The sequence below is a fragment of the Epargyreus clarus genome, unplaced genomic scaffold, assembly GCF_041222505.1.
Source record: "Epargyreus clarus isolate Ecla_fem2 unplaced genomic scaffold, WU_Ecla_fem_2.2 ptg000016l, whole genome shotgun sequence".
Classification (NCBI taxonomy): domain Eukaryota; kingdom Metazoa; phylum Arthropoda; class Insecta; order Lepidoptera; family Hesperiidae; genus Epargyreus; species Epargyreus clarus.
The window spans coordinates 1,868,978-1,891,326 of record NW_027332224.1 but is presented as its reverse complement, the minus strand read 5'-3'; the positions used below and the strand labels follow the sequence as shown (position 1 = coordinate 1,891,326).

At 35.4% G+C, this 22,349-nt stretch overlaps 5 protein-coding genes across 5 annotated transcripts; 2 read left to right on the top strand and 3 right to left on the bottom strand.

The window, feature by feature from the left end:
- Positions 1–1,790: 1,790 nt before the first annotated feature.
- LOC140748739 (late histone H2B.L4) lies at positions 1,791–2,335 on the bottom strand. The gene has a single exon (XM_073081596.1). The coding sequence runs from the start codon at positions 2,323–2,325 to the stop codon at positions 1,933–1,935; it is 393 nt and encodes a 130-aa protein (XP_072937697.1). The 5' UTR covers positions 2,326–2,335; the 3' UTR covers positions 1,791–1,932.
- Positions 2,336–3,011: 676 nt separating this feature from the next.
- LOC140748685 (histone H4) lies at positions 3,012–3,379 on the top strand. Its single transcript, XM_073081538.1, has one exon. It carries the CDS (start codon positions 3,046–3,048, stop codon positions 3,355–3,357), a length of 312 nt encoding a protein of 103 aa, XP_072937639.1. The 5' UTR covers positions 3,012–3,045; the 3' UTR covers positions 3,358–3,379.
- A 1,168-nt stretch (positions 3,380–4,547) lies between these two features.
- spdo (sanpodo) lies at positions 4,548–11,259 on the bottom strand. The gene is made up of 4 exons (XM_073081517.1): positions 9,912–11,259; positions 7,765–7,924; positions 7,057–7,177; positions 4,548–5,528 (listed from the first exon to the last, which is right to left on the bottom strand). Exons 1-4 carry the CDS (start codon positions 10,997–10,999, stop codon positions 5,305–5,307), a joined length of 1,593 nt encoding a protein of 530 aa, XP_072937618.1. The 5' UTR covers positions 11,000–11,259; the 3' UTR covers positions 4,548–5,304.
- A 6,285-nt stretch (positions 11,260–17,544) lies between these two features.
- Positions 17,545–17,907, top strand: LOC140748486 (histone H2A, sperm). The gene has a single exon (XM_073081298.1). It carries the CDS (start codon positions 17,545–17,547, stop codon positions 17,905–17,907), a length of 363 nt encoding a protein of 120 aa, XP_072937399.1.
- Positions 17,908–18,424: 517 nt separating this feature from the next.
- LOC140748619 (histone H3) lies at positions 18,425–18,958 on the bottom strand. Its single transcript, XM_073081463.1, has one exon. It carries the CDS (start codon positions 18,922–18,924, stop codon positions 18,514–18,516), a length of 411 nt encoding a protein of 136 aa, XP_072937564.1. The 5' UTR covers positions 18,925–18,958; the 3' UTR covers positions 18,425–18,513.
- Positions 18,959–22,349: the final 3,391 nt, after the last annotated feature.

The window sequence follows — 22,349 nt, the reverse complement described above, 5'->3', positions numbered from 1 at the left end:
TAACCTAACCACTCGCAAACGCGCTGGTCTGTGCGCTACATGCTGACGGAGGCGATACGGCCGGGCGAGTGCTACTTCCACTTCACCACCGCCACCGATACCGACAACGTGCGCACCATCTTCAGGGACGTGCACCAGGTGATACTCACGCATATACTCACTAATATTGGCATTTATTGACAAGAGATTAAGTTGAAAGAGCCTTATTATTGTTCGACTTGGCGGGTGCACTACCATGCCCCCAGATTTATTCGAGAAATATATATATTGAATTCTTGCACAATAAGATCGAAATAAATATGTATGTCACTAACATTTAGTAAATAATAATTAATAATCATTACACAAATAATAAAATTATTAAACAAAAGAAAACATATTAATGAAATGATTAAACAAAAAAACCGACTGCTTAAAAATAATGACAAAAATAGTTATATAGTGTGTGTCGCTCGCTCAATTTAAAATCTTAATTTTAGACAAATTTAACAATTAACTAAGTTGGAACGTCTCTGAAAAATCTGTTTCCCTTACCACACCCTTGAAAACAGAACACAGCAGCGCCTAACACTGCTGTTATTAGGTAGAAATAGGTGTGACGGTGGTGCCGCCGGAGTCGAACCGCAAAAGGTTCAACCACCTTCAATTATCCCCCCCCCCCATCCATATATGGATAAAATACTACCGCATTTACTCACTAATATCGGCATTTATTGACAGGAGATTTAGTTGAAGATAACCTTAATTATAGAAAAAGCGATAGGTATACAATGTCGTTTGTTAAAAGAATATATGTAATAGAATACGACATAAATATATTTGTCAGACTCATAGCTAATAATATTTAAAGGTCGTGGTGGTTCGTATCGATATCGTGGTGTAGCGCCATCTCTTATAGAGAAGTTTTTTAATCAACCCATTATTGTCCCACTGCTGGGCATGGGTCCCCTCTCAAAATGAGAAGGATTAGGCCATAGTCCAGAAGAAGAAGAGAAGTTTAAATACAAACAATAAACAAGAACATGACCACACAGATACAGGTATTACATATTTTTAAATATTTTATTATCGATAAATTACTTTCAATCTAAAATACTTTTTTGTTATTAATAAACATTCCACGTTTTAATAATTTCTTGTTTTACTAACATATTAACGAAATTAAACGTAAATTTACTTATTTTTTTAATACTTTGGCTTAGAGACTTTGAGTAACGCCATCTAGTAGTGAATAGCAGTAAACAGTGTCAGTCAAAAATATCGATCGATTTTTTTTAATAGAGCGAAACAAAGTAAAAGAAATTGAGGCAAGTAATAATATTAAACTTATTTTACGAGTATATTATCATCAACAACCCATTACTGTCCCACTGCTAGGCACGGGTCTCCTCTCACAATGAGAAGGATTAGGCCATAGTCCACCGCGCTGGCCAAGTGGACTTCACATACCTTTGAAAACTTTTTTTAAAAGGTTTCTCACGATGTTTTCGATGTGTTAAGCAAGTGATAATTAATTTCTAATACGCACATAACTTTGAAAAATCAGAGGTGCGTGCCCTGGGATTTAAACCTCGGACCCCTCGGCTATCGCTGCTTAGTTTAAATTATGTAGATACTCCATACAATTTCAAATCCATTCAATACCTACCTGACTAGGATTTAAAATAATCTTCGTAGTATGTAGGTAGGCACAAACTGAAAATAAATGACATACAATCATGTTAAGACCCATCAGTCTTCTGCTTTGTTTGATTTTTGTTATATGTATTCATATAAATAATTATCTTTTAATTTTTTTTAAGTTTCTCTTTTATTATCAATTTATTTTCAAAAACAATCAATACAATCGGCATATAATGCCTCGTTAACAATATCTATTATACAAATAAGTTAAATTAACATATCAATCGACATTTATTTACAATTATTCATTTATTGCATTTCCTCAGCATGGCTCTTCTGGTACATCGCTATGGCCTTCATCGCCTCCATAGTCGCATGATGGGCTAATTCTCCAGGCATGAGGAGTTTTATCGCGGTGTGAACTTCTCTACTGCTCAACGTCGTCTTCTTTCCATGAGCGACCAGTCTCCCAGCTTCCGCAGCTATCTTCTCCAACATATCGTTCACGAAATTATTCATTATCAACATAGACTTCCTCGAAATTCCTAGATTGTCTTTCGTCACGCTCCGGAGAAGCTTGTAAATGTAGATGGAGAAGGATTGGTAGTTCTTCTTCTTCATTTTCTTGCTTTTGGAGATCGGCTTCTCTATTTGCTTCTCCATGGACTTCAGCGGTTTCTTAGGTACTTTGGTTGGCGCCATTTTGTCAATCATATATTTTATTAATGAATGCAGTTCCATATTTAAGCATTTTTAAGTGTCATAACTAGTTGGTAGGTTATGTAGGTGAATTAAGTTTTGGACCAATCAGAAGTGTTAACATGACGCACGGAATATAGTTTATTAACCTACCCTCTGGGCCCATAAATTGATATTGTAAGACTAATTATTCTTTATATACCCTCGTATAATAAATAAAGTTTAAATAATATTATATTAAGTGCTTGAGAAGTTATCTAACTTAGTCCGCAGAGATTACTGCTAAATATTGAGTAATTCTTCATTTTGAGACAGATAACAAGGTAAATGGGGGAAATGACAAGTTATCATCAGCTACGATCCCATTTTTTATGAAATTAAAGAAGTGCGTAATCTAAATGATGGCAAGATTAGTGTAGTATTACTTACTTTACAATGCTTACGCATTGGGCCCAACTTATGGTAAAAGGTAATTGCCACCCATGAACATCCGTGACCAACTCCATATAAACAGAGATTCTGAGGCCTATACCTAGTTCTACGGTCGTCACTTGTGTATGCCGCCACCAACGAAAGGTTTTACCATCGCTTGCATCTATAACCTACACAAAAATATTAATCTACCCTCAGAATAATCCTAATACATCCCCACCACTCCCAACTACATAATATAAGCGCGGCGCGTCATACAAAATTGTCATTCACTATCAAGATTCGAACACAATGACAGGCAGAGGAAAAGGCGGCAAAGGCCTCGGCAAAGGTGGCGCGAAACGCCACAGAAAAGTCTTAAGAGACAACATCCAGGGTATTACCAAGCCAGCGATACGCAGATTGGCAAGAAGAGGCGGTGTTAAACGCATATCTGGATTAATTTACGAAGAAACTCGTGGTGTTTTGAAGATATTTCTAGAAAACGTCATTCGGGATGCTGTTACCTACACCGAGCACGCGAAAAGAAAAACAGTGACAGCTATGGACGTTGTCTATGCGCTAAAACGTCAAGGCAGAACGCTGTACGGTTTCGGCGGGTAATTTGACAGCCATATGTTGTCTGTTACTAAAAATATATTATTTGTTAAATAAATGGTAGTTAATTTGATGTTTGTTTAATTTATTTTGTAACGACAAGGCCCTTTTCAGGGCCGCAATTTTTGTTTCTACAAGTACGTCGATTTCAACTACTTAAAAATACTTATAATTTTTAAGTCTTAAATCGCTCATATTGTTAAAACTTTGTCGCATAGGTTAGTAAAGATACTTCGCCGCCTAAAAATTGAATGAAGCCACATATGGCTGATCTGTAAGTTCATTTTTGGAATTATTGACAAATAAAAACATTTTTAGAGAAAATTTACGAATAAATAACTGAAACTGCGTAATTTACATAGTAAATAAATGATTATTTCAAATATTTTAGGGACATTTTAGCACGGAGACGTGGCAAAACTTTTTTACGCAACTATTTCAATTCTCAAAACTGGGTACATTTTCTTGTTAGGAGTGAGTAATCTTTACTAATCTATCTATGCTTTGTCGTCAGAAAAGGCAACAGATGTGTGGCACACACCAGGTAAGGGTGGATTCAAAACTTGTTTTTTACTTACTTGATTTTCCTAAAAACAAATCGGTTATGAGTACGGGTACCGTATGACTCGAACTGTGTTCATTGTTTTTCTTTCATTAGAATCTGTGTCAACAAATTGCAATATTGTAATTGTAAGCGAGATAAAAGAGATAAAATGATTACCAAAAAATGAAGCAGTGATTAGTAGTCATAGATTAGTTCTATGTCAGTAGCATAGATTAGTAAAGATTTCTCACTCCTAACAAGAAAATGTACCCAGCTTTGAGAATTGAAATAGTTGCATAAAAAAGTTTTGCCACGTTTCCGTGCTAAAATGTCTTATTTATTCGTAAATTGTCTTTAAAAAAATGTTCTTAGGTATTTGTCAAGCATTCAAAAAAAGAACCTACCAATAAGCCGTTTGTGGCTTCATTCAATTTCAAGGCGGCGAAGTATCTTTACTAAGTAGGTCAGTAGTATAATTTTGATAAAACATAAGTAGGGATTGCAAACTAAAATAAATAATTTAATTTTTATTTATTTATTCTTTCGTTTACCTACATCATAATTGAAAGAGTCGTTTTTTGTACTTTTTAGTATAAACATGTTAAAATTTTAAATAAACAATTTGATAAGTGCGTATTTACTAAAACAAATATTCAAAAGTAATAATTTATTTCACCAACAATCGCATAATTTTACTTATGTCTACAGTTATTAAATAATAAACTCCGTTTGCAATACAAGACTTATATAATATATAAACATACTTGTACACAAGACTAAATGATAAATTTGCTTATACCTATTTCGTAAAATATTCAGAAATTTGCTTAACAATTTCATATTAGTTAAGTACTTAATATGTATTTTAAGTTTTTTTTACATAAAACAAGGTATAGTCCCCGCCAAACTGCTAGTCCGCTCTGAAGTTGTTGCGAGCAGGTGTAGTCATAAACTTTGCTACGGCGACGCGATTCATTTCTATATTCAGAGCGGACTAGCAGTTTTACGTGATCTATACAATTCTAATCTAGCCACACGGTAGTGTACCAAGCCAAGTTCATTATTATAAGTTACGTCAATAATAATCTTAAATCCTTAAATAATAGAATTAAAAAACAAATTGATCACTAACTGATCGAATTAAAAGTCATTGTATCACTTTCGTCCAGTTTACATTTTCTTAAAAACACTTAACACTTTTGTTTAAAAACACGATCGAAGCAAAATCGAGAGACGGCATGCTGCAGCAGCACGCTACTATTACTTTACTACTTTACACTTACTTTACTTTTTTCACATTATACGTAACACTAACTACGTATCTTTGGTTTCAATCAACATCCAATCTTTTAAATGCACTCTCTTCTCTTCTATTCTCCCTATTTTCTTGTTTCACCTTCTCTTCTCTACTAGTACCATCTAGCAGTCCCAACTCTATTATCAGGCGGGTCAGTAGCGCAGCAGTACGAAGCAAGAACACCGATCGAAGCAAGACTGAGAGACAGCACGCTAATGCTGCAGACAGCGCCCGAAGTTATATCATTTAGTGCTGTTCCGGGAGCTGGTTGGATGGATAGTAGAAGTAAGAGTCCAAATGCACTGATGAGTGAAAAACTGGATAATACGATGTAACCTGGAAAAGATGGATTTATTTATTTTAATGCAATTTATAAACGGAGTTTGTTGCTGGGATAACATATGATCCCGTAAAACCACAATACAAAACAATCACTCCATCATAATGAATTTATTTTGTGTTATGTATAGTCCACGCCAAACTGCTAGTCCGCTCTGTTGCGAGGTGTAGTCATACAATTTGCTATGGCGACGCGATTCATTTTTATATTTCGAGCAGACTAGCAATTTCACGCGGACTATACCACTATGTAAAAAATTGTAATAAGAAATCGATGGGATTGTTTAGAATTTAGAAAAATAGAATTTAGAAAACAGAAAATAGATATATTTTTATAGGAGTGGTAAAATTGCAAGCAGTCAATTAGATGGTAAGTGATTATTGCCTTTTTGTAATTAACCCGAGATATGGTTAGAATCCTATCTGAGTTTGACTTCAGATGCATTGCTACCCCTGATGACTGAGTTGGAATCGTATTTACATAAAGTTGTCTGCTTTACTACACGTAGCGTAACTGTAGGTGACAGGACTAGCAAATTACCACGGGGCCCCGGCTGACAGGGCCCCCAGCCTGACGGGGCCCCCAGCATTACGGGGGCCCCGGCCTCAAGGGGCCCCGGCCTGAGATCCTGAGAGTTCAATAGTGACCATAAAATTATCTGAAATCTACGAAAAATAAATTTGCAACGAGTCTAATAGGGTATAGTTACGACTAGTGAAGCGAAAAAATTCTAAGTCTATGGTTGCGCCACTGTCACCGCACCCTTCAAACTGTAGTTACATCGAGTTAAAAAGACATTTTAGTTTTGTTTAATGTTATTTTTACCCACCCGCATTATCATACTTTACCTCAGAATTAACTTGAAACCACAAACGTAACATTTTATGACATGCGGGTAATTACTAAAAAAAATGTATTTCTTACCAGACTGTGATAAAACCAAAAAAAAGGTTATGTTGTTTTTGATTAAAACCAATTGGTGTAGTAACGTCATAGAGCGTTGCGAGTTCGTTCCCCGAAAATACATCATAATTAAGTAATTTATTTTGAATTCTAACCGAATGTATTTTAGATTAGCTGTGATAACCTCGATCGAGGGGTCCGAAGTTCAAATCCCAGGCACGCAGCTCTGATTTTTCAACGTTATGTGCGGATTAGAAATTAAGTATCACTTGCTTAAATGGTGAAGGAAAACATCGTGAGGACACCTGCATACCTGAGAAATCTTGATAAAACGTTTTTAAAGGTATGTGAAGACTACCAACTCACAGCAGAGAACAGTACCTAATGGTACGATGATGATATATTTTAGGTCCGATATATTTTTTGAGTATTTTTTACACATTTCTTAGGCATATAGATTTCCTCACTACTTTCCTTCACTGTTATAGAATATTACAAATAATTTCTTAAATACGTAGGTAATAAAAACTACTTCGAAAATTCTCTGAGATATGAATCCTATCCAACGTAAGAGTCAAATTTCTAATCACTAGACTAAGTAGTTTTTTACAAAATACATACCAGAAACAAAGTTCCTATTTGGCAGGAGTTGATTCCGTCTGGTACGGAACCCGAGGAGGCCGAGCAAGAAGCAGGTGAACCCAGAAAGGACCCCAAAGTCTAGGTAGTAGCGACGACCAACCTGAAAATTAAAACATTTTTATAACTACAGTGCGCAAAATATTTTATAATGTCGGAGTAGCAGACGAGCATGAATTCCATCTGATGGTAAGTGGCTACTGCAGCCCGTGGACATCTGTTATCAACCCCAGATAGGATTAGATATTCCTGAGGTCGGCCACAGACGCGCCTACCCTTGATTAAGCTGGAGAGCCTCGGAAACCACACCCTTCAAACCGGAACACAGCAGCGCCTAACACTGCTGTTATTAGATAGGTATGGGTGTGGCGGTGGTGCCGGCAGAGTCGAATCACAAAGGGTTCTACCACCTTCAAAATGTGCAATGTTTAATGTAAAAATATTATGGGAATTTTAACGCAGGCCGCACAATTAACTAACTGCACATGTCGGCATTATTCCGCGTAAATTACACCATGACAGCCATTAAACGGCTGGCACATTTGTCAGCCGTTTAAACCATTTAATGGCTTCCTTCAATTACAAGGAGGTGAGATATCTATACTAATCTCTAACCTACATATAGGTATATATCTACACGAAAATCAGCTTCGTATTCATCCCCTAAATAGGGGATAAAAGGGTACTCACAGTGTACATCATATATAAACTCAGTCCCGTGGTGAGCCCTCCACACAGGGTAAGCATCAACGCTGCTATGGTGAGAGAGGCAGTGGCGGAACTCATCGTCTTCAGGCTGGAAAAGGACTTGTAGGTATCTTCTGAGTAGACCGACGGTGACTGTGCTACCCTGGATAGGAGAATAGGAGGTAAGTGGAGGTAATTTGCTAGTTAAAACTAACGTTCTCATGAAAAAAACTGTGACAGCCTAAGTAGTTAAGAAACTCGGCCTCTTGATCGAAGATTCCGAGGTTCAAATCCCACGAACCTCTGATTTTTCAAAGTCATGTGCGTATTAATTATCACTTGCTTAAACAGTAAAGGAAATGTCGTGAAATCTGCATACCTGAGAAATATAAAAAAGAGTTTTCAAAGGTATGTGAAGTCTACCAATACGCACTTGGCCAGCGCGGTGGACTATGGCCTAATCCTTCTCATTCTGAGAGGAGACCCGTGCCCAGCGGTGGGAGAATAATGAGGATGACGAAAACAAACGTTCTTCTCAAAACATATACCTAATTTAAATAGACGTCTTCAAAATTGTATATATCGAGGATAGCACCAACTATCGTGTTGAAAAGTATTCTTATTTTAAAATAAAAGCGTATTAATATTATGCTATTAACGACTTGTCACAAATAAGAACTTGTCCGAATGTAAAGCAAAAGAATAAAATAAGTGTTACAAAAAATATGTGAAATAATTATTATTTGAACCGTTTATGTATGTATTTTTATTTGATCAGCATATCGTCATAAATGAATCGTAAGTACAAATTATTACATACCTACCTACATAAAATTTATTTTTTCACACCTTCGTAATTTTCTTCATAAATTCATAATTTTGGTAACAATTTAGTAAGTGATAAATAAATATAGTTTAAAAAACTAAAAAACACGCTTTTATGTTAAAATCAACTAAAAAGCAAAAAATAATCTTCAATCTAGGAATCAATTAAGGAACAGTAAATAGTATCATTGTGGAAAAAGTGTGGGGTGCTCCATTTATCAGGTTCGAAAAGCGCCCCACACTTTTTCCACAATTATACTATTTACTGTTCCTTAATTGATTCCTAGATTGAAGATTATTTTTTGCTTTTTAGTTGATTTTAACATAAAAGCGTGTTTTTTAGTTTTTTAAACTATATTTATTTTATTATTTTTAGTATTTGTTGTTATAGCGACCACCATCATGCATCGTTTGTAAAAAAATCAAGTGTCTATCTATTACGGTTTAAGAGATAAAGCCCTGTGACTCAAGAACAGACAGCGGAGGGTTTCGTTTTATCCTTTGAGTACGGAATCCTAAAAATCATTCTACAAGATGGCATTATAGATATGTTTCAGTACATTTGAGTTATAGGGAAATAATATTATTATTTTCCTAAGCTAAAAATCAATCTAGTAACTTTGCCTGAACGCTCCATAAGGCGCTTTCTCTCGCCTCGAAAATCGTTAATCCTGAGGATATTGATAAAGACAATGGTACAAAATTATTAAAATCGTATATTTTCATCGGTCCTCAATAAATCTACAAAGTTTGAACGAAATCTGGCCGTTTAAAGTGGGTCAAAATCGCGCCCAAAGAAGTCGGTTACAAACATACAAACAAACATACAGGTGAAGCTAATAATAAAAAAAGCGTGTAAAATGAAAAATAAGTCAAAATTATATGCACAGAATTTTGTGAAAATTATTTGACAACACGTTTTTAATGCCTGAAAATGTGCAATGCATCGATACACTACTAATTAGTACTACTAATTAGTAGTATTATTAGTACTACTAATTAGTAGTATATCGATGGTGTAATGTATAAGGATGGGTTTACAATGCATTGTAATGCACAGTTTTTGTTGTACGACCTGCGTGGCGGAGCGGTCACCATACCGATCTGACGCGCAAGGGCCCCGGGTTCGATTCCCGGGCCAGACAGAAATCTAAATGATGAATTGAGATTTATGTTTCTGTGACCAGGTGTTTGTATATTTGTCTTTGTGTTTTGTCATATTCGTCTTAAACGTTTGTCGGTCTGTCCATACGAAATAGCATTAGAAACGGCTATACCTACTCTCATTCTAAAAAAATCTAAAAAAGCAACCTTTAATAACTTACCTAGGCGTAATAACTGCTGTACTTTTCTCCCTTGAATTCCGATGGTTGTCCCTAACTCTTCTCGACTCATATATCCTATCTCTGCTGACATCTCTTTTCTCATCAAAACTCTGATCCCTACTCTTCTCTCTGAAGCTCGTCACGAAGACATCTGGTTTGAAATCTTCTGGCAGACCATAATTCAATTTCTGTTGAGCTTTTGGCGATATAGGAGAAGTAGCTGTGCGAAGGGTCAAATTGGCACAGGATTTTGATGGTGTAACACCATGGGTTGGTGTACTAGAAGTCATTTTGATTGGCGTGTCCGGGTATCTAGGACTGTCGTGTTTGTTCGGTGTTATCCTTACAGACGGCTGGCTCCCATAACTTTTCAGTTTACGCGGCGTCGATAATAATTCGTGGAGTTTTTGCGTCGCAATCAAATGCTTCTTGGACATCATTGGAGAGGTGAAGGTGACTTTCTTGTCCTCGTCGTCTGAAGGTACTATTGCGTATCTAAGCGTCTTTCCATTGACAGTTTTAACGATCTCTGTAGGTATTTCCTTTAGTTCATTATCGTCTGGACCATCAACGTTGTATTCGTCGACTTCGCTCGCGTCAGCTTCAACAATTCTCTTTTTTGTCGGAGAGTAATCAGATACGTCGTCGAAGTCAATCACTTCGTATCTATGCTTCATTCTGCTGTCTGTTTCTTCGCTTTCAGCTTGATACTTGCGTTGTTTGAACTGAGCCATCTCGAGATCTTCGCTCCTTGTCCGACTCCTAACCATAGAGCGAGATGGCTTGCACATCAAGGACGCTTGGCGTTGAAACTGCCGTTGGTATTTCACGGGTTTTGGAGGCAATTCTGGAGGCTCATCCCTGCTTCTACCGGCTGGGGACATCCGTAGCGGATTATCCGAGATATCTGTCCTCACAATCCGGTTCCCAATCTCAGTTTTTCGTGGAGATGTAGCTCCTAAAGGCGACATTCTGCGATCGCGGGACACAATCTTCGTCGCACATGATTTTTGCGAAAATAAAACCTCACTTTGAGCGCAAAAAGCAGGGTTTGAGTAGTACTTGTAAACTATCTTTGGCGAATCCATTTTTATTGTATTTTCCCTTATTCGCAAAGCATAGTTCCTTGGGGTGTCTACTGAGCGTAACCGTTAAGGGTGGCTGGTTTTGAACTTCTTAAGATTATTACATTTCTCTACCTTGTGTTATAACCACAATTATATTCGTTGATATAAATAAATTGTCCGCTAAATATAACTATAGGTTTTAGATATAGGTCTATAGGCCTTAGATAAGTCTAAATACTTCGAATAGGCCTCTTATTAGTCTCGTGACTATTAACACGTATTAATTTAAACTTTAAATTAAACACTTTTTAAAATAAGTTTTAAAAACTATAGAAATTAGATTGTTTCTTGACTATTGAGAGTCACGTAAAATTTTCTTAAGTAGTTACTTAAATAATATTTTTAAGTTAGCGATCCTTAAAACTTAAACACACAACACACATAGAACACAATTTCGCACACAAAACAAATGAACATCAAATATATTATTTGAAAAATTACAATTTTAAAACCGTCCGCTCGTTTCGAAGTGTAACCGTCAACTAGATGGAATTCCTTTTCAAAAAAAACGGGGGAAAACGCAAGCGCACCCCTGTTTGCGCACGCGCCGATGAATTCAAAAGGAATGGAATGTTTTTGCAATTCTCAAACTTATTCCGTTGAGTTTTGATTCAATGTTCTTTAGCATTAGTCTCCCTACGAATTATAATACCGCAAATACAGAAGGAGCCATCTTTTAATTTCATTTTATATAAATTTAAATCCAATTGCAAAGTTTACAAGGTTTAGTTCTGAACAGAGCCAATATACCTGTCTTTTTTAAACAAAACCTAAAGGTCTTATCACATAACGCAAAACATACGAACTTACGTCTTAAATCTATGATAATAAGGTTATATGACCATAAATTTGTTTCTAAGGGCAGGTTTGCGCAATAATAATTTGGTAGTATTCTGTAGGGTCATTTTAGGGTCCCGTTCTCAAACGAGTCCTTAAAGCCGTTAAGGGTTAGTTTTTTTTATAACGGTAAGGTTTGTAATGGGACTGGTCAGAAATGTATTAAAAATGAAAGTGAAAAGGTTAGAGCATCTACGAACTATCAACTTTTAATAATAATAGTGGAGAAAACGCTTACTTTTAATTAAAAAGCAAATCACAACGCAAGATTTTTTTATATTTAATTCACTAAAAAATAAATAAGTAATTGAAACTTAAAAGTCATAAGCTATAGGTATCCAAACCCAGAAATATCTAGCAAATGAGATAGCTAGCTATTTATTGATTAACCCATAGATTATTAAAGATTACTCACTCCTAACAAGATAATGTAACCAGTTTTGAGAATTGAAATAGTTGCGTAAAAAAGTTTTGCCACATCTCCGTGCTAAAATGTCCGTAAAAAAATTGAAATAATTATTTATTTATTATGTAAATTACGCAGTATTAGTTATTTATTCGTAAATTTTCTCTGAAAATGTTTTTATTTGTCAAGAATTCAAAAAAAGAACTTACTAATAAGCCGTTTGTTACTTCATTCAATTTCAAGGCGGCGAAGTGTCTTTACTTATCTATGGATTAATCTGAAAATATTTTAAATATAGAAGTAAAAAAATAAATGTATTTTTAAATCTACCTACTTGTTACTCTCATCATAAAGAAGAAGACTTATGATTTTTGACTTGGTAAGTCTATCTTAGATTCTAAGTAGCAAAAGACGACAGTCTGTGTTGTGTGACGGTAGTTTGGTAGGCCTAATTCGGTCTAAATTTTTTTTTATAACATAGGAGTAGCAGACGAGCATGCAGTCCACCGGAAGGTAAGTGGCTACTGCCGCCCATGGACATCTGTAATCAACCCCAGATAGGATTAGATATTCCTATCTGAGGTCGGCCACAGATGCGCCGCTACCCCTGAGGACTAAGCTAGTCGAGTAGAAGGAGTCGAACCACAAAGGGTTCTACCACCTTCAGATTAGTCATTACACTCCATTAGTCCAGACTAAGTTTATATATTTATAACTACACATTGTGGGGCGCACACTCTCGGTGTGCACCCCAAGCTTTTTTCACAATTAAATATATCTTTTTTTGTTGTTAATACAATTTTTCATTAAAAATTTTCTAAGTTTATTTTATATTTTTTAGTTAAATTTCTTATAAAAGCGAGTTCTTTAGTTTCTTTAATTATTATTTATTGTTTTATTTATACTGCTGTTCACATTAAGCATCCACAGAGTGTCATAATTATAAGGATGTATGTTGATCTCTTTCTACTGAAAAACGGAGTTACTCACTGACAAACATACAAGTGAAGCTAATATAAAGCGTGTAAAAATGCTTCTTAATTGTAAAGGTAGGCATAACCGCGAGTAGTCTTGTTAAAATATACGGAAAGCCACAAAATGGCGGCATGTGACAAACACCTGTTTGACAGATGCAAAAACAAATTAAAAAAACGTGCTAAAGAAGGTCAATTATTTGTTTACAACTTGTAGATAAATGCCTACATTTTAATTTGGTTACGTAATACTCGTCGTAATGAAGGCGGTAGAATCCTTTGTGGTTCGACTCCGGCGGCACCACCGTCACACTTATTTCTTCCTCATATTAGCAGCGTTTGAAAGGTATGGTAAGAGAGACATACTTTTCCCAGGCGTTCCAGCTTAGTCCTCAGGGGTAGCGGTGCATCTGTGACCGACCTCAGGTAGGCATATCTATCCTATCTGGGGTTGATTACAATTGTCCATTGGCGGCCACTTACCATCAGGTGGACTGCAAGCTCGTCTGCTACTCCTATATTATATTAAAAAGTAGTTCTTCCTATTATTATCATGTTATATCGTCATTTTCTACCTACCATCCTATTTAATGGGTCTCCTCTCAAAGTAAGAGCGAGTGCGAATTGGTAGTATTTAGACTCTTAAGAACTTTTTTAGACTCTCAGTCGAGTCTCTCTACGATATTTGTCTCTGCCATTTAAGCAGGTGATAGTTTCTAATACGCACATTTAAAAAAATCTGTGATGCCTTAAATGTTCAGCGCCTTTTTATTATCTTTTATTTGTTTTTTTTTGTTTGCCACCTAAGTATTAATTAACGTAGTTTAAAGAAATTGGAAAATGATTATGATCGAATTACAACCTTAATTATCAATACAATGTGCTGCTTAACAATTCTGCTTACTACAAAATGTCAAATTTCGATATTTAGTAGACAAAACACTAGACAGATTTATAATTAACTAGCTGACCCGGCAAACTTTGTACCGCCTCAAAATCTATTTATCAAATATATTTCTTATAAAATATAGCCTATGTAGCTTTCAAATGGTGAAAGAATTTTTAAAATCGGTCCAGTAGTTTTTGAGCCTATTCATTACAACCAAACAAACAAACAAAGTTTTCCTCTTTATAATATTAGTGTAGATCATAAATTAGTAAAGATTACTCACTCCTAACAAGAAAATGTACCCAGTTTTGAGAATTGAAATAGTTGCGTAAAAAAGTTTTGCCATGTCTCGGTGCTAAAATGTCCCTAAAATATTTGAAATTATTATTAAAAATTATTTAATTATCATGTAAATTACGCAGTATTAGTTATTTATTCGTTAATTTTCTCTAAAAATGTTTTTATTTGTCAAGAATTCAAAAAAAGAACTTACTATAATAAGCCATTTGCGGCTTCATTCAATTTCGAGGCGGCGAAGTATCTTTACTAATCTATGGTGTAGATAATGGGGCTAACTAATCACTAGTTTTATTATCCTTCTAGTGGCTACGAACTTAGCTTAGTTAAGTATTTCTATCAAGAATACTTGACAAATATCGTCCCGTTTTGGGTGTTCATTCATAAAGGTATTATTATTGGGGCCGACACGTGCCCGTAACGGTTGCGAACAGCTGCTTAGGCAGCTGCGGACAGGGGTACGCAACTTTTGGCTTTAGAATTTAACTAGTGATCTTTTCTACTTCAGTAAAAACCTTAAAAGTAGGTATATATTAATAACTATGTATTCGTATGTAAGGCAGTGATAGCCTAGTGGTTAAGAAACTCGGCCTCTCGATCGAGGGGTCCGAAGTTCAAATCCCAGGCACGCACCTCTGATTTTTCGAAGTTATGTGCGTATTAGAAATTAATTATCACTTGCTAAAACGGTGAAGGAAAACATCGTGAGGAAACCTGCATAGTGCATACCTGAGAGATTTATAAAAAAAAATCTCAAAGGTATGTGAAGTCTACCAATACGCACTTGTCCAGCGCGGAGGACTATGGCCTAATCCTTCTCATTCTGAGAGGAGACCCGTGCCCAGCAGTGGGACAGTAATGGGCTGCTGATGATGATGTATTCGTATATCAGTAATTATAGGTAGTTTGTTTGTGTTAATATTAAATCAATTCCAGATATAAGTTTTAGTATATTTTAAGGTAATTTTTATATTCATTTTTATAAAAAATAAGTCTAAGTTTAGTTTCATTTTTAATTCAAATAATATTTACTTAAAATCGATTTCTATATATGTCATTCTTTTCGATCGTCAAAAATCTACTATTAGATTGAAATGTGCAAGAAATTCGTGTAAATTAAATATATAATTACACTATTACATTATACTACTCTATTCTACTGAGTGTACCCGTTTTCACATTACGATTACAGTATTAGTATTCATTTAGTAGTATAGTTTTGTATATTTTCCAGTTATATTGTATTGTAGTGCTTATTTATTTATTTACATGCCAACAGCAGCACACACAATACATTATAGAGTACTTAGTAGTACACGGACATACATAGTAGTATTCATAATAATAAGGCTCGTATGAGTGCCAATTATAGGCATGAACAACGTTTATATATTTGTTTATATTTTTAATTTCTACGAAACAAATCGAACCATACGCAACCATTATAGTGCTGACTGAGCATGGTAATACTGAAACAACCGCAACTGTTTCCCACGAGTTTCGATCAGTGCCATTTTATCATTTAACGTGCCATTTATTATTATTTAAGTTAGCCCAAACGTGGAATCCAGTGGTTAGTTTATGCAAGTCACAAATAGTGCAAAGTACGGTACGTAAGGATATTGTTAGTGTTGTGTCGTGACATGAAACCTAGAAAAGAAACACGAACTAGACGTAGGGTAGATAGATTAATCTACCACTAGTACTTGTCAACGGTTTCTCCCCTCCACCTCGGTTTCGCCGTGACCACGATCCATGCAACTGGGTCGCAATATCGGCAATAAAAAACGCATATCGTGAGTACCCGTTACATAATAAAATGTCTCAATTCCGCGATAATTTTAGTCTAAAATCATATAGTGCCATTTTATTTTCTAAAGAAGTTAATGTATACAAATGTATCTTATTTTATGTAAACAATTTTTTTTGATGTGAAACATCTATAGCCGCACGTAAAACCGATTTCTGGTGGCGACGCATGCCGTGGCGACGCGTCGCCTCGCTATACAATGGTATATATATACAGTCTATATGCAGTAGTGTGTACGGTGTGGCGACGCGTCGCCATGCGCAATCGATTTCAATAAATAGTCATCGTTATCTGGAAAAAAATCGTAATATTTTATTTTATCATTATGACATATTTAGTTCCTATCACAATATGTTCTTTTCTGCATATTACTTTTACAAAATAATGTCGATGTTTCACATCTGCCAGGCGTCCCGTGACGGCTCACATTTTTTTCTATTCTGCACCAACAGTTTACAATTCCTGACAATAACATAAAAACGCCGCGCCCGTATAAACTTTGACGGCGTTTGCGATTGACCTTCAATTATCAAATTAGTGATAAACAAAAGAAGAATACTAGAAAATAAGTGTTCTTGAAATATCTTGTATTGGTCTAATAGTTACTATTACAATGTTTAAAGTCTTTAAAGAAGCCGCCGAGCCCGCATTTACTTTGATAAAATCATTCTTTGCCGACGAATACTTTTAAATATAAAGGTAGCTAAAATATCAAGGTGGTAGAACTCTTTGTGGTTCGTCTCCGGCGACACCTATTTCTACCTAATAACAGCCGGTCCACACGGCGCGTTGCGGACGCGCGCACCGTGTGAACACTATGATTATTAGTATGTAAAACGACGCACCCACAGCGCAACGTCGACGCAACGCTGACGCAACGCGCCGTGTGGACCGGCTCTTAGGCGCTGCTGTGTTCCGGTTTGAAGGGCCACACCCTTTTTGAATCTTTTTAGGATTAGATATTCCTACCTAAGGTCGGCCATAGATGCACCGCTACCCCTGAGGACTAAGCTGGAACGCCTCGGAAAAGTCTGTCTCCTTTACCAAAAAACAAAGGTACCCTTGTGACTCAAATTATCACCTACCCTCTTACATGCTGACAACACCGTAGAGTACAATTATTATAAAAGAGAGAATAGATATAAAGTTTCCCTTAGGTTAGAGCAGGTCATAATATTTATTGCTACCTCAACCTCCCACTAGTTGTTACCATCAAAAACGCATATCCCGACAGATATTTTATTCAAAGCAGAGCACTTTTTGAATGTCAATACATCTATACAAACAAGAAAAATGTCGTCAAAACCGAAGAAAAATAAATCGAGATCGTCACGAGCTGGTCTTCATTTCCCAGTTGGAAGAATACACAAGATTTTGAGAAAAGGCAACTTTGCCCCAAGAGTTGGTAATGGATCAGCCGTCTACCTCGCCGCAGCGCTCGAATACCTCGCGGCAGAAATACTGGAACTCGCGACAGACGCAGCGCGGGAAAACAATAAGAGCAGAATCACTCCACGTCACATCCTGTTCGCGATACGAAATGACGAAGAGCTGAACAGAATGTTGACCGGTGTTACCATATCGCAGGGCGGCGTTTTGCCCGCGATCAATCCAGTGTTGCTACCTAAGAAGACCGCCAAAAATACGGAGACGTGATCGATACTAATTATATTTAATTAATATATTATAAATGTAACTTATATTGTATTTGTGTATGTTTGTTTGATGTAGGTCGAAGAAATGGCCTGAAGACAAAGCCCTTTTCAGGGCTGCACTACAATCTTGTTTGCAAAAAAACGTCTAAATATTATTCGAAATACTGGTCACCAAATTATTCAATATAAAGACTTGCGTCGAATTCACTAAAAATACCCAAGAAAGAAAAAGTTTAAAATGTTACCTATTTTGCGCATAGATTCTTGACAAATAAGAAAACATTTTTAGAGAAAATTTACGAATAAATAACGAATACTGCGTAATTTACGTAATAAATAAATAATTATTTCAAATATTTTAGAGACATTTTAGCACGGAGACGTGGCATAACTTTTTTACGCAACTATTTCAATTCTCAAAACTGGGTACATTTTCTTGTTAGGAGTGAGTAATCTTTACTAATCTATGATTTTGCGACATTTTATTCCAGATTTGACATTTTTGTTAGAAACAAATATTTTGCAGCCCTGAAAAGGGCTTTGTCGTCTGTAGATAAATATATTATTTATTTCTGTATGAAAAGCTCAATGTTTTAATTAATGGCGTTTAGGCCCTTTCGCCACGGACTCTTCTCGCTAGTTGTATATCCTTGGGCATAATGGTTACCCTTTTAGCGTGAATAGCGCACAAGTTTGTATCTTCAAACAATCCCACAAGATACGCTTCACTTGCTTCTTGCAGCGCCATTACCGCTGAACTTTGGAATCTCAAATCGGTTTTGAAATCTTGCGCAATTTCTCTCACTAAACGTTGGAATGGTAGTTTTCTTATCAATAACTCTGTGCTCTTTTGATATCTTCGGATTTCTCGTAACGCGACAGTTCCAGGACGATATCTGTGTGGTTTCTTGACACCGCCTGTGGCTGGAGCGCTTTTTCTAGCGGCTTTTGTCGCTAATTGTTTCCGTGGCGCTTTCCCGCCAGTCGATTTTCGAGCGGTCTGCTTCGTTCGCGCCATTTTAAATGTATTTTTTGTTATGATCTCACTTTGTCGTGTGGCAGACTTGAATAACTTCGTTCTATTTATAGGCAATTGGAGTATCCCCACCCGGTTTTGTGTTTTCAAATCTACCCTCAAGTAAAACCAGTACATACACAAAAAGCATATTTACGAATATTTAATTTAATGTCATAGATTAGTAAAGATTACTCACTCCTAACAAGAAAACGTAACCAGTTTTGACAATTGAAATAGTTGCGTAAAAAAGTTTTGCCACGTCTCCGTGCTACAATGTCCCTAAAATATTTGAAATAATTATTTATTTATTATGTAAATTACGCAGTATTAGTTATTTATTCGTAAATTTTCTCTAAAAATGTTTTTATTTGTCAAGAATTTAAAAAAATAACTTACTAATAAGCCCTTTGTGGCTTCATTCAATTTCAAGGCGGCGAAGTATCTTTACTAATCTATGAATAAAATACGCATTTTGTGTTATTAAACTTATTAGTGAATGACTGACAGCACAGCGCAATTAAAAAATACATAACGATTATTTCTATGGATTGGGAAATCACTCAAAATCGTAATATTTAAATGTCGTTTATATTTTATGTACAGACAGTTCGCAATAAGCTATTGAAGACTGATTTAAAGATAGCTCTTGGTGATAGAGTCAGTATGGTTTAAGTGTATATATAGTGACCAGACGTCCCGATTGTCCGTCCCGTTGTCCCCAACGTCAACCGCGGGATTCAAAAATGTCCCGTTTTTACGAAATAGCGTAAACATTCGATCTGCCGGACCGCTTTCATCACGATACACCGCGCGTTCTGTCGATTGTCTAACAACAGGGCGACAAGTATTCGTTAAATTCTGATTCATAATTTTAGACATCTAATTATGAATCAGATTTATAAGGTCACTCATTAGACCAATGACATTTTATACTAGACACGTTATACGCCCACTAACTTAAGAGAAAACTTGAGCGAAACTGCTTTGATAGCACACATGCACGTTTTTTAATTTACTTACCTTTAACTACATAGACAAATGTTCTATAAGGGACAGAGCTATTAGAACAATGTGATAAAAAAGACAACTAGCGTTTGACCTTGCGTTTCAAGTGTACGCAAACGTAAATATTGACCATGGAATATAGTGACCAATGATTACTTTCTTAAAACGGGACATCGATTTTTTTATGTCAAATACTTTTTACTTGAAAAAATATAGTTAAAAATAATAAAAAACACGCTTTTATGATAAAATTAACTAAAAAGTAGAAAATAATTTTCAATATAGGTATCATTTAAGGAACAGTAAATAGTATAATTGTGCAAAAAATGTGGGGCGCTTTATGAAAACTGATAAATGGAGCACCCCATGTTTTTTTCACAATTATACTATTTACTGTTACTTAATTGACAATTGCAACGGTTCATTTCGGAGACAACGGCACGAAGCATCGAAAAAAGGGACTGTCCCGTAAAAACGGGACGTATGGTGGCTTTCCCATTGATCCGCATGCTTGTCAAAGACAAAGAAATAATGGAACAGAAGGTAAAAAATGTCCAAAACTGTCGATAATAGTTTTAGTACATCGTTTACTTAGAAATGTTGTAGTACAGTTTAACTAAATAAATTATTATTATATAAAAATATAATTTGAAAGAATGTATCTATACAGATGTATCGACTGGTTTAAAATATACGATTTAAAAATTGTTTATATTTATTATCATAGATTAGTAAATATTACTCACTCCTAACAAGAAAATGTACCCAGTTTTGAGAATTGAAATAGTTGCGTAAAAAAGTTTTGCCACGTCTCCGTGCTAAAATGTCTCTAAAATATTTGAAATAATTATTTATTTATTATGTAAATTACGCAGTATTAGTTATTTATTCGTAAATTTTCTCTAAAAATGTCTTTATTTGTCAAGAATTCAAAAAAGAACTTACTATTAAGCCGTTTGTAGCTTATTTCAATTTCAAGGTGGCTAAGTATCTTTACTAATCTATGTTTATTATTATCAGTTTTATTTTACACACGACCATTAATTGCAAAGTTGTGTAAATTTTATAAATGTACTAGCTGACCCAGCAAGCATTGTGTTGCCATATAAATAAAAAAATGTTAAGGGTGAACAACCCTTATCACTTAAGAGATATGAAAAATAGATAGTAGCCAATTCTCAGACTTACTGAATATGCGTATAAATTTTGGTGAAAATCAGTAAAGCCGTTTCGCAGGAGTAGGTACAGAGTAACTAACATTGTGACATGAGAATTTTATATATAAGATTTTAATTTTACCGTGGTTTTTTTGAGGATTAATTTCTGGCTATACAAAGATTGTTTATTAAATTATGTTTAGGTTAAGGAAGAAATACGACCTTAATGATTGAAATATTTATTCAATTAAAGAAATTTTAAAATACCGTATACTATCCTATATAAATTTTATGGTAATATTTTTTATTATTTACCACAGGTATCGAAGGAAATTTAAAGATTAGGATACAGAATTTCCCATATATCGATTTTATTTTATTAAAATAAACCATAAAATGTTATATTTTGACTAAAAACACACTAATATAAAAATGAAGCAGTGGGATCTTAAACTATAACATACGACATATGAACATCGTCAGATTCAATAAAATGTCACTTTAGTTCTGTTGATCTATGACCATGCATTTTGCGTCTTTATCACTTTCATTGACAAAAACATACTTTGTCTCTTTCTGGTTACTCACGTAATCATGGCGGATCGAACACGAAAAATAAACAAAATTTAATAATTTCTCTTCATTTACGTGTGATAGGTGATGCCATGAAGTTTGTTTCTTTTTCGAGCATAATTTTTGCATTTACGCATTGCACAAGAAGGCATTTTGAGGCTTTAAATTCAAAATAATGACGTTTAACGTGTTCAGTGACATTCGTGTGTATTACTACGCCGCGCGAGAGCGACTGGACAGTGGACTTGGCTGGAGTCGTTTTACACCACTTGCCGTATTTTGTATGTTTCAAGTTTTGCCCGCTTGTGGCGGATCTTTAGTTATAGATCAATGCATTAGACTATATTGTACGCTAGCTGACCCGGCAAACTTTGTACCGCCTCTATTTAAAATCTATTTATCAAATATATTTCATATAAAATATAGCCTATGTTACTCGTGGATAATGTAGCTTTCGAATGGTAAAAGAATTTTTAAAATCGGTCCAGTAGTTTTTGAGCCAATTCATTACAACAAAACAAACAAACAAAGTTTTCCTGTTTATAGCATTAGTGTAGATAACCTTTGACCTTGAGTTCGCCCTTATCACCATAGTAATAGTCGCTATATTTGCAGGGCAAGTGTTTCATGCGGAATTTTTTTGTCACGAAACCTGCTAATTGACGAAAAACTTAATGTCCCCTTTTGAGC